Source organism: Chrysemys picta, chromosome 3, assembly GCF_011386835.1.
Source record: "Chrysemys picta bellii isolate R12L10 chromosome 3, ASM1138683v2, whole genome shotgun sequence".
Classification (NCBI taxonomy): Eukaryota; Metazoa; Chordata; order Testudines; family Emydidae; genus Chrysemys; species Chrysemys picta.
Window position 1 is genome coordinate 126,124,313 of NC_088793.1, and position 17,590 is coordinate 126,141,902.

Below are 17,590 nucleotides of genomic sequence, written 5' to 3' on the forward strand. Positions count from 1 at the left end.
ACTAGACCAAGTAGATTGAGCTAAAATCTGAGCTAAACCCTAACACTGGAGACCTAACTCTGTCCCTCTCACTTCCATGGGAGTTAGAAATACCCTCTTTTAGCTGATCCTACCCTGAAGAAGGAAGAACCCCCAATCCTTCCAGAAGTATGTGTCTGTGAGGGCCAGGGATGGATATGGGAAGGGGAAGAGCAGAATGTGTGTGTATGAGAGCAAGAAAGAGAGAGAGAGAGAGAGAGAGCGTCAAGGTTGGGAGTAAAAAAGAGAATTTGAGCAATTTGAGAATAAAAGGCAGCAAGTAGGTGGTGGGAGGGCTATCTTGGGTGATGAGAAAAATGTGAGCGAGATTGATGGAGAAAAGGGAGGAAAAGACTGAAAGAATACAACAGAAAGATGAAGGAGTGGGACAGAAGGAGAGAGAAAGATGAAAAACTATGCACTATAGAAAAATAAGTTTGCGAGGGAAACAATAAGGAGATAGGCAGAGGAGAAAGGTAAAAATAGATCTGAGAGAAAGTACAGTGACAATATGATGTGTTAACTTACATATCATAAACTAATATATCTGTGTATTATTTAAATTCTGTGCTCTTAAGGAATGACAGGGAGCCCAGAGCCTGTGATGGATGTCATTTTGTGTATATCTATTTTATAAATCAATATATGTCAATCTAAATTTAAATGAATTCAAAACATGGGATGGTACAAAGTGGATGACACATGCTGAAGTTTTCCTAGAGTAGCAAAAAAAAAACCCCAGGATCAGCCCAGATTAAGCCTGTGGGTTTCATCTGCATAGACAGTATTTTTCTTACCTTTTATATTTTCTTTATTCAGTTAGTGGTGGTAGACAGCTCACAGGTGGTGAGATTTGACAAACCACAATAACCATATTAGCAAAATGAGAGTAAGTTTCCTTTTGAGCTGAAATATAGGACTGTGTGGGGGTTTCATTTGCATAACATGCAGATTTTTAGTAAGCTGTCTTAAAAAGAAAAAAAAACCCTCTCCTTACAACACTTTGAAGAAGTCTGGTGTCTGCTCGAACGGCTGTCTGGACTTAATAAATGGGTCAAAAGAAGATGTGCAGTGGCGGTAAGTCAGACTAGCTACCTTAGCCAATGAAAATGGAGTTAATTCTTCATATTCAAAGTCTGCTTTTATTGCTGCTAATTGTATCTATTACAGACTAAAAGCAAAAGCTACAATTTAATTAGAGAATATTAGAATATAGAAAAGAATCAGCAATGCTTTGTATAGTGTCCAAGCTGAACATCTGATCTGTCTACTTAATGGGCAATAACAATCCCTCTTATTTTAACTAAATGTGCTTAGGGCTCAGATTGTAAATCTGTATCTTCTGACTTCTCATCTCCACCACTGACACCGATTCCTTGTGTTGCTTTGGGAAAGTCATGGAGCTACTCTGGGACTGTTTTTCTGTCTGTAGCACAGTGATGATGATAATATTTAATTACCTCCCAAGGTAGTTGTACCATTGCTTTGTAAATGCTTAGAATGTGGGCCAGCACCTGATAGGGATGATTAAGCCCATTACTAGCAGCAGAATTCTTCATTTGGAAGTGAGCATCTGGACTAAAAACTAGCACATTTATTGAGTTATGTATCCAGTTTAGAAGAATATAAATCATTATCATTACCATATCCTGCTTACTTTACTCATGTGAGTAATCCCACTGAAGCTGATCAGACTACTCACACCAGTGAGGTGAGCTGGAGTTGGCTTTGTGTAATGAAGTCGGCTCTGAAAGAATTACAATCACCTTTTCGTTCCCAAAGTTGTCAAAAGTTTTCTAATGGCAAGAAAGAAATGTTAAAGGCCCATGTTCTGCAACGCATTCTGTGAGCCAGGGGTCTGCCTGGGTGTGGCTCATGGCAGGACTGGGGCCAAAATTTTAATATGGCAAGCAAGATCGTTATGAATCAAGGGAACCAGTTTATATATTAATAGAAACTGCTTTTCTCTTTAGCAAGTTCCTCAAAGACATGCTATCACCCCTAATAAAGACGTGGTATAAATAACTGTCTATATCTCAGTTTACAAATGCCTTGTAACAGGCAACAGAATTTCCTATTAGGGATTTTTACAATATTTTATAATAATTCATTAGAAAGAAAATAATTTCTATCAGCATTATGAAAACATTTGCACATGCTATTTTCATGTAAACTGTTAGTGACTCAGGAGGTTATATGCTATAGTTTGATACTTCAGAAGCAAGAGAATTAGAAATAAAACTAGTATTTATACCTCCAGAACAGTCCAGAAACCGCATTATGAGCCCAATCCAAAGCCCAGTGAAGTTACTGAAAGACTTCTATTGACTTCAGTGAGTTTTGGATCAGACCCTTTCGAAATGCAAGTATTCACTAGACGGCAAAACAGAATAAACAATCTAAAGAAAAAGTATTAGCAAATAAGATCTTAAGGAAAAGCTTTTTTTAACCAAGCTGCATAATTTTTTGATTGTAATAACTGTAGGTTTCATTTGTTCTTAATAAAACAAGTTTAACAGCTGTTAAAACAGGCCTTTGGGGACCTAATTTACTTACAAGATTGTGAAATTTTAATGATGAATGCATTTTTATACATCATAAAACAAATACATTATATAGAGTAGATTATTGTATCTACAATTTATTTTTGTTTGCAATAAGTAGAAAGCACCCATCCACAAGCTCCGGGCACCCTGCCAGTTATCTAAACATACAAAACAAAAATGCAATATGCTCAGCTCATGCATTTTAACACACCATTAACATGTGCTTAAATACTATCCCTCGTCAGACACTGGACAGTATCTCACTCCATCTACCCCTCTTCAAAGGCCAGGTGAAACAAATGGGCCTTGGCGCATGCCATGAAAGTCACTAAATCAGGCTATTTCAGAGCCCTGGAGCCATTCTGAATTCTGTTAGCCACCTTCTCTGTTATATCAAGGGTGAACTCACATCAGTATCTCTACTGACCACAACTGTGGCAGTGTTTCATAGGAAGAGAGACCGTCACTCAGATAGACTGGCTCTAGATCATTTAGGACTATATCAATTAAAACCAGCATCGTTAAATCTGCCTGTAAGCTCACAAGTAATCAGTGCAGATACCATTGCACAGGCGCTATGTGCTTTCTAAAGGACACTGTACTTACAAACCAAGCAGCCACCTTCTGCAGCAGGTTCCAGCTTACAAACTGTTTTAAGATGTAGTCTCATGTAAAGTGCACTGTAGTAATCTAACCTGAAAGTGACAAAGGCATGGATAGTGGGAGCAAGCTTCCATACGGTCACACCTGTCAGGCCAGGCATAGATGGTAAAATACCTTTGGAACCACTGCTCCCACCCGATTTTCTAAATGCAGCTGTTGGCCTAGCAAAGCCATATGTTATAAACTCAGGTGACTAACGGCAATTGAATTTAGAGGCAGATATAATTTCTGCCATTTTTTCCAGTTGTTTCTACCAACATCACCTCTGTCTTGGCTGAGCCTCAATCCAGACATCTTTCTCTCTTCCATGCCTCAATCTCCACTAGACACTGGGTCAGTCTCTCAACTGTTTTATGACTTTAATAATCTGCCACAGGCCTATCCAAATGGCACTTTGGGTTAGGCAATACAGTGACAAGCGGCTAAATTCATCCCCAAAATGACTCCATTGAAGTCAATTGAGTCAAATCACAAATTAATTTCACCCCTTTTTTTGTTCAATATGCATATTCACACACCAAAACCTGAAGAACATTTTTTATTAGGGCTGTCAATTAATCGCAGTTAATTCGCGCAATTAACTCAAAAAAATTAATCGTGATGAAAAAAATGCATTGTGATTAATTGCACTTATAACAATAGAATACCAATTGAAATTTATTAAATATTTTTGGATGTTTTTCTACATTTTCAATATTGATTTCAATTACAACAAAGAATGCAAAGTGCATAGTGCTCACATTATATTATTATTTTGATTACAAATATATGCATTGTAAAAATGATAAACAAAAGAAATAGTATTTTTCAATTCACTTCATACAAGTACTGAAGTACAATCTCTTTATCGTGAAAGCGTAACTTACAAATGCAGATTTTTTTTGTTACATAACTGTACTCAAAAACAAAACAGTGTAAAACTTTCGAACCTACAAGTCCACTCAGTCCTACTTCTTATTCTGCCAATCACTAAGACAAACAAGTTTGTTTACATTTACGGGAGATACTGCTGCCTCTTCTTATTTACAATGTTACCTGAAAGTGAAAACAGGCGTTTGCATAGCACTTTTGTAGCCGGCGTTGCAAGGTATTTACATGCCAGATATGCTAAACATTTGTATGTCCTCTGGAATGGTGGTTGAAGCATTAAGGGACATATGAAACTTTATCGCATCTGGCACATAAATATCTTGTGACACCGGCTACAACAGTGCCATGCAAATGCTTGTTCTCACTTTCAGGTGACATTGTAAACAAAAAGAGGGCAGCATTATCTCCTGCAAATGTAAACAAACTTGTTTATCTGAGTGATTGGCTGAACAAGAAGTAGGACTGAGTGGACTTGTAGGCTCTAAAGTTTTACATTGTTTTGTTTTTGTATGCAGTTTTTCTTGTACATAATTCTACATTTTTAAGTTCAACTTTCATGATAAAGAGATTGCACTACAGTACTTGTTAGGTGAACTGAAAAATACTATTTCTTATTTTTACAGTGCATTTATAATAAAAAATAAATGTAAAGTGAGTACTGTATATTTTGTATTCTGTGTGGTAATTGAAATTAATATATTTGAAAATGTAGTAACCATCCAAAAATATTTAAAATAAATGGTATTCTATTGTTGTTTAACAGTGTGATTAATCACGATTAATTTCTTAAATTGCTTGACAGCCCTATTTTTTATCAGTAATAATGAAAATGTGTGTGTGGATATGTAGGGAAAAACTAGATTTCACTTGGGGGCTAATAAGAGAGTATATGTGCTTGTGTCAGTAATGTTAGTAAAGGATTGGATTCTATCACATAATTCCATTCAGGGCCTTTGAGGCTGACATATGGAGAAGGGAACCTTAGAAACACATCTAGGATAGTAACTGTAAATTATTAGTGACTTTTGACATAATAGTGTGATCAGTTATTTAATGTTTTGACATCATGCAGTGTGTTTGATTCTGTGGGTATGTCCTCTAGACAGCATCCTGGCATCTATAAAATTATTCCAGTCAAAGAAACTCAGGTAGGGAACCAACTTTATTGCTGTATGTTCAACTTCCAAAAAGAACTGTGTCACACCCAATATCTAGTATTTCTCCAAGATCTAGCCTCCTATTGATTTAAACAAAATTTGTAAGGCCCACTGAAACAGCGTCATCTGGTGACATCCAATAATATTACAAACTATGACAATTTTATACTTAGGATATTGAGTAAATCATTCATATTTGAGTGATTTATTTTGTGTTTAATTTCCTGTTACTGCAAACATTTGAATTAACATAAATGAATAATAAAATGCATGGAAATAAACATGGATATTATCCAGCATTCATACAACATAAAATCAAATCCTTCCAAGGCTAATTAGAACAAATGTTAACATTGTGCCTGAGCTATGAATATATAAATAGCAAAAGTGTGCACAAAAATAGGCGACAAAGATTTTCCTGTTTTGTCTGTGCAAGTGCACATTTTGCGTGAGTACAATTCAGGTACATCATCTGGAAAATTTAGAACTCAATATGTAGTAAGATCTTATGTGTACTTCAGAACATAATTACTGCTCAGTTAAGTAACTAAGGTAGGCCCTGATCCTGCAAACACTTAGATGTGTTTAACTTTATAGACACTGCCAGTAACTCCATTGACTTCAACTGGACTCTCCTATGCATAAAGTTAAATATTTGCTTAATAGTTTGCAGGATAGAGGCCATAATTCATTATATGTTCCAAGCACAATGAAACTATTTAATTAAAAATGAAACCATTTAATTAGATACAAGCCTATTCTCCATGGTTCCAATTCTAATAGGACCATTTAATCAAAACTATCAAAATTTTAATAGTGTCTAATGACTAAACAAGTAACATCCAGCTTTGTCATCTACAATACGCCTATTATTGAATCTCTGCCCTTACATGCAAAACAGATTATTGTTGTTACATGTTAGGAGGAAGTGGTGATCATTTGAATTTAACCATTACTTATAATAATGCTGCTATTTCTTGTTTCTCGAGTTCCTAATATTCAAATGCATTTTTACTGAAGTTGAGGGTGAGCACAACAGAACAGAATACCTACTTCCTCTTTGCCTGATGCTTCATTTTTCTGTATTGGTGAGTAATAAAATAAAACAAGGCTATGCAAATATTTGAATGGTAGTCTGACCAAATCTGTTTAATCCATATACCTGGAAAGTGTAAGAAGTGGAGCTGTGATGATTTTTAGCAATGTTTGTAGGTTACTTACTGATTTAATTGAAGTATCTGAAATCTTCTTACCTTTCAGAAATCTATCTTCCTTATCCAGGCTTATCATTTATCCACCCCATAAGACTCTTCTGTCTATATTGTTATAATTCCAGGTTATTCACTTGTTTACCTTTGCATCTTATTAGTACTTTTGACAACTCATGTGTTGGTTGATAGTGAAATGAAATGTACTGAGGTACATGCACTTGAAAAATGGCACAACAAAGCATGTTGCTGGGTTTGTATTACATATAGTGTATAGACTATATGTGAGTGGGTATATATATAGAAGCACTATTAAAGAACTTATGTTTTTAGTGGATCAATATGAAAACGTACCCCCGATAATTACTTAATACGTTATAGAAAAATAGAGCCAAAAGCAGGCACACTAACCAAATGCCTGTTAAGAGGCCTCTAAAAATAATTATTATTGGCAACAAATTTTTGCTTATATAGGGTCTGAATTAGCTCCTATTGCAGTCAGCATGAAGTGTGGCAAGTCTTTGGACTCAGAGTTAAATACTGCAGTCCTTATTCACCCCATTTAAAGTGGGGATTAAATTCTATATCCTCATCAAACTGACAGAATTTACTTTGTATAATTTATGAGAGTTTTTCAAGTAAATCTGTTAATTCATTTGAGTTATGAACTTTTTTATATCACCACTTCTGATTTTTTGCTTGGGGGGAGAAGCTGAACCTAATCTTTAGGGTCCTGGAGTTTGAGAATTGAGAACAGACTCACTTGTAGATTATTCCAAAATCTAAGGCATGGGTTATTTTTTTAATTGAGGTGTATGGTCTGTTAATACTTTGAGCCATAACTATTTCTATTTACATTGCATGCAATTTTTCAACTTATTTGTTGTTAAATGCATTTTACAGCAACTATTGTGGTAAATAATTGATTTCACACTGATTAATTGTGACAGAGTGTGTGGTTTTTAATATATAATTGCAAGGTAAATCGCCTAGGGAGAAACTGACAGAGATAGTTCTGTCTTACAGCTATTTAATTCAGGGCTTCATTGGCTGAACTATAAGCAAGGACTCAGGTACAGCCTGTCTCCTGCATCTTGGTAAAGCCATAGGAAGGAGCAGCTGTCCTGCATGTGAGTGCTAATACTTACAGCAAACAAGAAAATCAGCTGGGACAATGGAGATTGGACAGTGCACAAATGACAATGGCTGGATGGAGACAGAAACTGCCTACTCAAGACTTAAAGGAGCAGATAGAGACTGTCCGAGGGTCTTGAGAGTGGAGCTGGCCAGGAAGCAGAGCTGGGGAAACAATGGAGCCTGTTAAACAATCACATCTGCTTGGTTTGAAACTTTATACTCTCAAGAAAGAGCTTTAAATAGTATTCAAGCTTCCTCCACCAGGTGCTCAAACCTTTTCAGGCTTCGGCTCCTGCAGCTTCACAACTAAAACTTTGAGAAGCAGGCAAAGGAAGTTGGAGCACTGGTTAAAGCTTTCTCTAATGGGCATGCCAAGTCTGAAACAGAGAAGACCATCTCCTCAGTCCCACTCACAGAGAGCCTCTCTCCAGCCACTTCACAAATGAGTCTGCAGTCCCCACAGCTCCATATGCACATTTTTTTAAACCCAAATAATTCCTAAACAAAAAAAGCTTGTTAAATTAGAGTTAAGGTTGACTGTGTGTGTTTCCTCACAACAATGCAAATACTGAAAAGCAAAGAAATCGTAAGTTAACACAGTCTCCAAGTGTTAGTCCACTACCGCTCTTCCTCACCAACACAAACACTCTCAATTTCAGTTCAACATTACTATCACCTTCAAATACAGTTGATCAGAGAACAATTCTGTTTTGCGGCAACTTGCTGAGGTGTTGAAATTAATTTTTGTTCTGCATTGGCATGAAAGCAAAACCTTTCAAACATTTTCACAAACGTCAAGGGAGAGTGCATGGGTAGGGCACTGGCCTGTGGTGGGGGAGACCCCAGTTTCAAGTCCCTGCTCCCCAGCAGAGTTTTTTAATCCCAGATCATTCTGAATCTGGCAGAGCAGGAACTTGAACCTGAGTCTCCTACATCACAGGCCAAGGCCCTAACCACCAGGCTCTAGAATACTGTATAAGACTCACTTTCCCCTGCCTTAAAAAACTTCCTACCTTTTCAACAAAGACTTCATCAAAACCAGAACATCTCAGTGAAAACAATATATTTTGATGAATTTTGTTAGTCTTAGTTTTCTCTGTTGCTGCATATTTCTTGTTTTGATCTCTTGACACTTCCTGTTTTGCTCTCCTAATCCAATCCACTTCCCTCCTGCACAGGGACTCCGAGGATACCAGAACTGTCCTCACCAATTCTTTTCTCATTAGAAGAAGCCTATCACCAAAATGGTAAGCAGTGTATTGGTGAAGTGTATTAATATACCAGTGAAACAGTTGATTTGGAATTGGCAGTTCTATGAAGTGCTGGACAAATTGTCATGACCTTGGAAGTGATTGGCTAATGAGAGTTGTTTGTGATGATGTGATGTTTCATAGACTGTGTTGTCACTGGATATCCTTCTGAAGTTTTCATATGGAGTTCTGTGGACTATTCCAGAAGACTATCTCCCCCACTTATAGTTCAATAACTTCAGTTACGATTTTATTATGCTCATTGGCCACCATATTTCCAGGAACTCAATGAACAATACTACAAGGAGTACAGCACTAATTTGAATGCTAGAAAGAATGCTGATATTTCATTGGCTCCTAGTAACATTGCTAAAGCGCAAGAAAAACAATAAAAATACAGTATGCTAGAAGAAAGCCTTGTAAATATGGTAAAACAACATTCAAGGTTAGGGACTGTGTTATGTAAATGGTGGATTTTTTGTAACTTGAAGTCTTTAAACCATGATTTGAGGACTTCAGTAACTCAGCCAGCAGTTAGGGGTCTATCACAGGAGTGGGTGGGTGAGGTTCCGTGGCCTGCAATGTGCAGGAGGTCAGACTAGATGATCATGAGGGTCCCTTCTGACCTTAAAGTCTCTGAGTTATTTTTCAGCTGTTCTCCAGATTCCTTCAAACACATCTGTCACTTTGAGAAAATTCTTCTTCTGTTAAAATAGTGTATTTTCACAGTTGTGGGAAAGAACTAATGCTGGAGGAGACAATAAAGATCTGGATTGTCTGAGCTGTGCTCTGTGCAAGTACGCAGTGGGGGAGAGAGAATTTTATTTAGAGAACGTTGTGTGTATCACTAACTGAAGAAGAACATTTCTGAAGGAGCCCTTTGTTAGAGTTTTGACAGCATATCACTGGAGTGCACAAGGATTTTGCTAGTCAAGATGATGAGGAAAAGGTTGATTTGAAAGAAAAGTGACTGGGAGTAGTATTTGTATGCTTAACTTTCAAACACTGTTGGGGCCAAATATTTCCATTACTTTTATTGAGACACCAGGATGTATCTAAAGCAGAATTTGATCCTTTATGTCTCATACCATCAATTCTCCATTGTTTACGCAATAGAGAGAACTTGCAGAAATGAGCACTAATGTTTACACTAACTGGCTGTATTGTTTTTGCAGGTAGAACCCAACTACACAGAATATCTAGACTATACATTTGATTATGACAAAATTACATCACCATGTGACAAGAGGGAAGTCAGAAACTTCACAAAAGTATTTTTGCCAATTGCATACTCAATTATATGTGTCTTGGGCTTAGTGGGTAACATCTTTGTAGTAATGACCTTTGCTTTATATAAAAAACCCAAGTCTATGACAGATATATACCTCTTTAACATGGCCATAGCAGACATATTGTTTGTTCTCACTCTTCCATTCTGGGCAGTGAATTATGCTGCTGAAAAATGGATCTTTGGTGACTTCATATGCAAAATTACCAGAGGTATTTATGCAATCAACTTCAATTGTGGTATGCTGCTCTTGGCCTTTATCAGTATGGACCGATACATTGCTATTGTACAGGCAACAAAGTCATTTAAACTTCGGGCTAGAACGCTAGCATACAGTAAACTGATCTGTTTGGCTGTATGGGTATCATCAATTTTAATTTCCAGTTCTACTTTCATATTCAGTCAAAGCTACAGCCACTCCGTCAATGAAACAAATGAGATTTGTGAACACAGATCCAATAGTGAGACAAAAGGCACTACGTTGAAATTATTGCTGCTGGGTATGCAACTTCTATTTGGATTTTTTATCCCTCTGCTGTTTATGGTATTTTGCTATGCATTCATTGTCAAAACCTTGGTGAAAGCTCAGAATTCCAAAAGAAACAAAGCAATATGTCTGATTGTATTAATTGTGATTGTTTTCCTGATTTGTCAAGTACCATATAACATGGTTCTTCTTGTGACTGCCATAAATATGGGTAAATTGAATAAACTGTGTGATAGTGAAAAGCAAATAGCCTTTGCGAAGTACATTACAGAAGCCCTGGCCTTCTTCCATTGTTGTTTGAACCCAGTGCTCTACGCTTTTATTGGGGTGAAATTTAGAAGTTACTTTGTGAATATGATGAAGGATCTGTGGTGCCTGAGATACAAGAAATACAAGACCAAGAGTTCAAGGATAAGTTCTGATACCTATCACTCAAGGCAGACAAGTGAAATTATGAGTGACAATGTGTCATCCTTTACTATGTAATATAACTTCAATATTATTATGAAGGAGCTTTGATTATATTCATCCAAAAATCCAAACCAATCTCATTATTCATGTCACAGCTAGTGATTTTGACTTTCCTACAACCCAAAGAGTAGTTTCTATGATCTACAGCTCCCTCCATCAAAACAATTAACATAAACAGAACAATGACACGACTATGGAAAACTCGTATTAATCACCGTCTAGCTAATGCTTATGCTGTTTTCAAATACAGGCACTTAGAATTCTCCAGAGAGATAAATTTATCCAGCAACTTCCTTGATTCTAATGAAAAATTGCAAGTTTAATTTGAACATTGCCTTGGTATTTTGGTTTTAAAACAGGGTTCATTTCAGCTATCTCATATTATAACAACAATTTTAAAAGAGTAACAACAAATTTTTAAAGAATCAAAAGGGCAAATTCACCACCAGCCCAGCTCCATTTATACTTATGTTATTATTCATTATTTATATTGCAGTAGTATCTTGGGGTCCTGACTAAGACTGGGACCCCTTTGTGCTAGCATTGTACATACACATAGTAAGAGACAGTCCCCACACCAACGAGCTTGCATTCTGAATAGCCAAGACAGATAGAGAATGGGAAGGGACATGCTCAAGGTCACATAACAAGTCTGTGGTAGAATGGTCTCCTGAGTCCCCGTGCAGTCCAGTGCCCTAACTACTGACTGCTGCCTCCCTATATAGTTGTGCCTTCTAATGTCAGCACTGAATTGTCCAGAGCCAATACTAGCATGGCTACTGAAGGGAACAGTATATATATTTTTAAAATACACACTGAAAGGTTTTGTAACATCTCCTCCGTTTTTATCATCTGTGGAACAGAAAATAAGGTTTATTTGAGAAGAGATATTTTCCTGATTTGGCAGTGGAACTTCAGGTTGTAGACTCCTCTGAAACTGACCATTTTGTAAATTTGTCCTTGAGAAAGGCCAAGACACCACTCTGAATATTTTTCTATTTGCTTTATTAAATGAAATTTTAAATTCACATATCTGCTTTCTGTTTTTCATTGAAGATGGACTAACAGGGCAGTATTTGGCTCACTTGATACTCTGATATTTTATTTTATTGGACAAACAGTGACATGGAGAAAAATCCTGAAGTCTTTTCTCAGAACTTATTAGTCATTAAAATTCCTGTTGGGCTCAATTGTGCTACCTGCTAAACTGATGCAAATCTGGAGTAACTCCACAGACTTCAGAAATTGATATGATTGAGAGCAGAATTTGGCTCATTGGCTGCAATGTAAAGTCTGCCAGAGTTAATACTGAGTAAGGACTTCAGTATTTGACCCGTTATGAATAAACCTTGAATACTTATACGATAAACTATAAGGATTATTAGTCAGTGCTGGAGGCATACAGTACAACCTAATCATGATCCAGCATTAAACTGGGATACATCTGTTATGTAATTTAGCTTTTTTCACATTTTATATTTACACAAGATTTCAGCAATAAAGATTCAGGATGGAACTTAACTGATCTTTTAAATTATGCACAACACTCAGAAAAATATGTAAATAGCACAGCTACCTTAAAATGGTTGTTAGAGTTTCTTTAATACTTCTGTTTAGTTAATTAAAAGTTCTGTTTGTTATGGGAGCTCATAAAATTGTAACAGAGGGCAGAAGAGAACCAGAGAAGAAGTCCCACCCCTTCATAAACGGGATTGGTAGGAGAATATTCTAGACAGGAGCTTGGAATCTTTGAGGGAATGATTTTGGTTCTGAAGTGTAGCAGGCAATCAATTTCAGTCTGAAATGGAGGGTAGTGGGCAAAAGCAACTGCTTTGCTTCAATCTCTACAAGCACAGCTCCTTTGCAGAACAGCTGAAATGTGGGGAAGTGACTAGCTAGATCCCCATAGGTGTCTGGGGAATAGTTTCTGCATGTGGACCGTTCCCTTCTCAGATCAGTATAAGTTTTGGCTTTGGCAGAGTAACTACCCTTGCATGATTTTAACTGGCTGCAGAAGGGGGAAGCAGATTGGAGCCAGCAGAGTGCCTGCCAGTGGCAGCATGACAGGGCCAAGAGCTGTACCGCTGGTGCTGATGGGGTACTGAGGGAGAACACAGATGGGACATGTTACATGGGGACTGTTCTCATTGGAGCAATTCATCGATGTTTGTAAAGTAGTTTGAGATTTTCAGATATAAATGTTAAGTCTATTTTTTTCTTAAGAACATAAGAGTGGCCGTACTGGGTCAGACCAAAGGTCCATCTAGCCCAGTATCCTGTCTTCCGACAGTGGCCAGTGCCAGGTGCCCCAGAGGGAAGGAACAGAACAGGTAATCAAATGATCCATCCCCTGTTGCTAATTCCCAGCTTCTGGCAAACAGGGTAGGGACACCATTCCTGCCCATCCTGGCTAATAGCCATTGATGGACCTATCCTCCATGAATTTATTTAGTTCTTTTTTGAACCCTGTTATGGTTTTGGCCTTCACAACATCCTCTGGCAAGCAGTTCCACAGGTTGACTGTGTGATGTGTGAAAAAATACTTTGTTTTATTTGTTTTAAACCCACTGCCTATTAATTTCATTTGGTGACCCCTAGTTCTTGTGTTATCAGAAGTAGTAAACAATACTTCCTTATCTACTTTCTCTACACCAGTCATGATTTTATGGACATCAGTCTGATTTTTCTGACTATCTCTCAAATTTGGAAATTAGATCTGGCTTTTATTGTTAATTAACTGTAAATTATACAAACATGATACAAAAATACAAATATTATATATATAACGGGATTGGTAGGAGAATATTATATAGATAGATAGATAGATAGATGGATAGATTTACCTATAAATAGCAAAGCATTCTTACTAGTAGAAATTCCAGCAAATAGAAGTTTGATAACAGATTGGCAGAAAAATAATACAGTTCCGTCTTCATTATCCTAATGTTAAATAGCTGAAACAGGGTCACTTGATTACATTGAAAATTCCTCATTCATTTTAAAAGCTCTATTATAAAGCCTATTCAATGTTTCCTCCTTCCCCTATCATTAGACACAAGTTTTGAACTGTATTTTGCTGTTTATAGTAGAAAATATCATTTAAAATGTGTTTAATATTACTTCTATGATTTTTGCAAATGAACCTGGAACTGTAACAGATTTCCTAGGTAGTGTTTGAAAAACCTGGATAAATAAAATATGCTTATTATAGTTCATATTCTGTGTATATTAAAAAAGATAAACTCCTTATCAATATTCTGTCTAATTTTTTACATCCATGTGTTGGATGAATTTTGTTATGTGCACCAATATGGAAGTGATAAGTGGCGGGGGTGGGGCCGAGAGGTTTGGGATGTGTGCGGGGGCTCAAGGCCAAAGGGTTGGGTGCAGGGGGTGACGGCTCTGGCTGGGGATGTGGGCTCTGGGGTGGGGCTGGGGATGAGGGGTTTGGGATGCAGGCTGCCTCAGGGCTGCGGCGGGGAGAGAGGGCTCCCCCCAGCCCTCTCTTGCCGCGGCAGCTTCGGGACCGGGGGAGAGGTGCCTCTTGTCAGCCGCGGCAGCTCCAGGGCTGGGGGAGAAGTGCCTCTCCCGCCTGTACGGCCCTTGATAGCCTGCTGTTCAGGCACGCAGCTTAGAGGGAACTTAGCTCCTTATTGAATTTTGTGTGCTTTTCTTCACACAAATCCCACGATGGTTTGTGGCGTATGAGTGATGATTTTGAAATGATAGAGGACTTGAGGAAGCACTTCCAATCCTGTTTTATCTCTGTGACCCCTGTGCAGAGGAGACCCTCCGGATCTGCTCCAGTCAGTATGGAGGTGAGGTGGGGTGGGAATGAGAGGTGGACAGACTTTGACACTGTCCCCTGACCACAGAGGACAGGACTGGGGATCTGCAAGCAACAAGGCAGTAGGAGTGCAAAGACTGAGTAGACACACATTATCCCTTCCCTAGGCTCTCCATTTTAAAATAGTTCTGAGGATAGTTGCTGGCAGGAGAAACTTTGCTGCCAGCGAGTCTGAGTGAATGGGGGAAGGTCCTGGAGCAGGTGTAGAGACACAGAGCCTCCATGCAGATGAAGCTGTGCTCCACAGGACCACCAAAATCTGCACAAATCTCAAGGGATCCTGCAGGGTTTGTGTGCTTAATTTTGTGTGACTGTGTTTAAACTCTACCCCCTCAACAGAAAAATTTGGAAGAAACTTTTTTGGGGTTTCCTGCCAGTGGGAATGATCTGGAGCCTAGTGATTAGCATATTAGAAGCTGAAGGCATCACTAAATAGAGTACACAAAATCTATAGAACTCAATGCTATATTCATTGCCAGCCAGCTAAATAAATGGATCATAGTTTGTTTCAAAGATGTTTTTACACAGTGGTCAAGGGGAAGTAACAAAAATACATACTTAGGTGCTTGATAAGCAGCATACAAACTGCAAGCCACCCAGAAGTCACAGTGCCGTTATCACGTATCTTCATCGTTATAAAAACGTAAGAATGCCAATACTGGGTCAGACCAGTGGTCCATCTAACCCAGTATCCTGTCTTTCAGAGGGAATGAACAGAACTGGGAAATTGTTGAGTGATCCATCGTTCCTCCAGTTCCTGCTTCTGGCAGTCAGAGGTTTTGGGACACCTGGAGCATGGGGTTGTGTCCCTGACCATGTTGGCTAACAGCCATTGATGGTCCTATCCTCCATGAACTTATCTAATTCTTTTTTTAACCCAGTTATACTTTTAGCCTTCACAACATCCTCTGGCAATGAGTTCCAAAGGTAGACTGTGTTGTGTGAAAAAATGTTGCCTTATGTTTATTTTAAACCTGCTGCCTAATAATTTCATGAGGTAACCCCTGATTCTTGTGTTATATAAAGGGGTAAATAACACTTCCCTACTCACTTTTTCCACACCATTCATGATTTTATAGACCTCTATCCTATCCCCCCCTTAGTTATCTCTTTTCTAAGATGAACAGTCCCAGTCTTTTTAATCATTCCTTGTATGGAACACGAGTCCAACACCCCTAATCAGATTTGTTGTCTTTCTCTGTACCTTTTCTAATTCTAACACATCATTTCTGAGATGGGGAAACCAGAACAGCACTTAGTATTCAAGGTGTGGCCATACCATGGATTTATATAGTGGCATTATGGTATTTTCTGTTTTATTAGCTATTCCTTTCTTAATGGTTTCTAACATTCTGTTAGCTTTTTTGACTCCTGCTGCACATTAAGCAGATGTTTTCAGAAAATTATCCATGATGACTCCAAGGTCTCTTTCTTGAATGGTAACAGTTAATTTAGAACTCATGATTTTGTATGTATTGTTAGGATTATGTTTTCCAAGGTGCATTACTTTGCACTTATCAACATTGAATTTCATCTGCCATTTTGTTGCTCAGTTACCCAGTTTTGTGAGATGCCTTTGTACCTCTTCAGTCAGCTTTGGACGTAACTATCTTGAGTAATTTAGTATCATCTGCAAACTTCATCACCTCACTGTTTACCCCTTTTCCAGATCATTTATGAATATATTGAACAGCACCGGTCCCAGTACATATCTGGGGGAACTCCACTACTGACCACTTTCCATTCTGAAAACTGACCGTTTATTCCTATCTTTTGTTTCCTACCTTTTAACCAGATACTGATGCATGAGAAGTCCTTCCCTCTTAGCTCATGATTAAAGCTAAGTTTTAGTTATGGGTATTTTTAGTAAAAGTCATGTTCAGGTTACAGGCAATAAGCAAAAATTCACAACCCATGACCACCTTGTCTGTGACTTGTACTATATACCCCTGACTAAATCTTGAGGGGGCAGGGCGGCAGCCTGGGGGACGCCATGGTGCTTGGGGAGGGGTGGCCCTGGACCTCACTAGTGTGTGTTTGTGTGTGTGTGGGGCCACCGCTGATGCTGGGGGGTGAAGGGGTTGGCGGGGCTGGCAGGCTCCCTATCCAGCTCCTCGTGGCTCCCAGGAAGTGGCAACATGTCCCTCCCTCAGCTCCTAGCTCCGTGCACTGCCCAAGCACTGGCTCCACAGCTTCCATTGGCTGGAAACCACAGCCAATGGGAGCTGCGGGGGCGGTGCCTGCGGGCAGAGGCAGTGCGCAAAGCCGTTTGCTAGGAGCTGAGGGAGGGGGATGTCACCGCTTCCAGGGAGCCTCCCAAGGTAAGCGCAGCCCACAGGCCGCCTCATCCCCACCTGCACCGAACCCCCAGCCCTAGCAGTGGCCAGGTCAGCTGGCCCAGGGGCTGCCCGAACTCTTCAGGCAACCCCCGGGCCAGCCACACTGGCGGCTGCAGAAGTCATGGAGGTCCCTGAAAGTCACGGAATTCGTGACTTCCGTGACCTCTGTGACAAACTCGCAGCCTTAATCATGACTGCTTACTCTGCTTAAGAGCCTTTGGTGTGGGACCTTGTCAAAGGCTTTCTGAAAGTCCAAGTACACTATAGCAACTAAATCATGCTTGTCCACATGCTTGCTGACACCCTCAA

The 17,590-nt window shown here is 38.9% G+C and overlaps 1 protein-coding gene across 4 annotated transcripts; it reads left to right on the forward strand.

Annotated features, from left to right (window-relative positions):
• The first annotated feature begins 999 nt into the window (after positions 1 to 999).
• Positions 1,000 to 14,342, forward strand: LOC101936118 (C-C chemokine receptor type 6-like). 4 transcript variants are annotated; one of them, XM_065590452.1, is made up of 5 exons: positions 1,014 to 1,095; positions 5,200 to 5,245; positions 6,244 to 6,342; positions 8,778 to 8,846; positions 10,025 to 14,342. In XM_065590452.1, exons 4-5 carry the CDS (start codon positions 8,844 to 8,846, stop codon positions 11,108 to 11,110), a joined length of 1,089 nt encoding a protein of 362 aa, XP_065446524.1. In that variant the 5' UTR covers positions 1,014 to 1,095; positions 5,200 to 5,245; positions 6,244 to 6,342; positions 8,778 to 8,843; the 3' UTR covers positions 11,111 to 14,342. The 4 variants fall into 4 exon arrangements, with proteins under 4 accessions (XP_065446525.1, XP_065446524.1, XP_065446526.1 ...); XM_065590453.1 differs by lacking the exon at positions 5,200 to 5,245 and having other exon boundaries at positions 1,000 to 1,095; XM_065590454.1 differs by lacking the exon at positions 1,014 to 1,095 and having other exon boundaries at positions 5,169 to 5,245.
• The last annotated feature ends 3,248 nt before the right edge of the window (positions 14,343 to 17,590 follow it).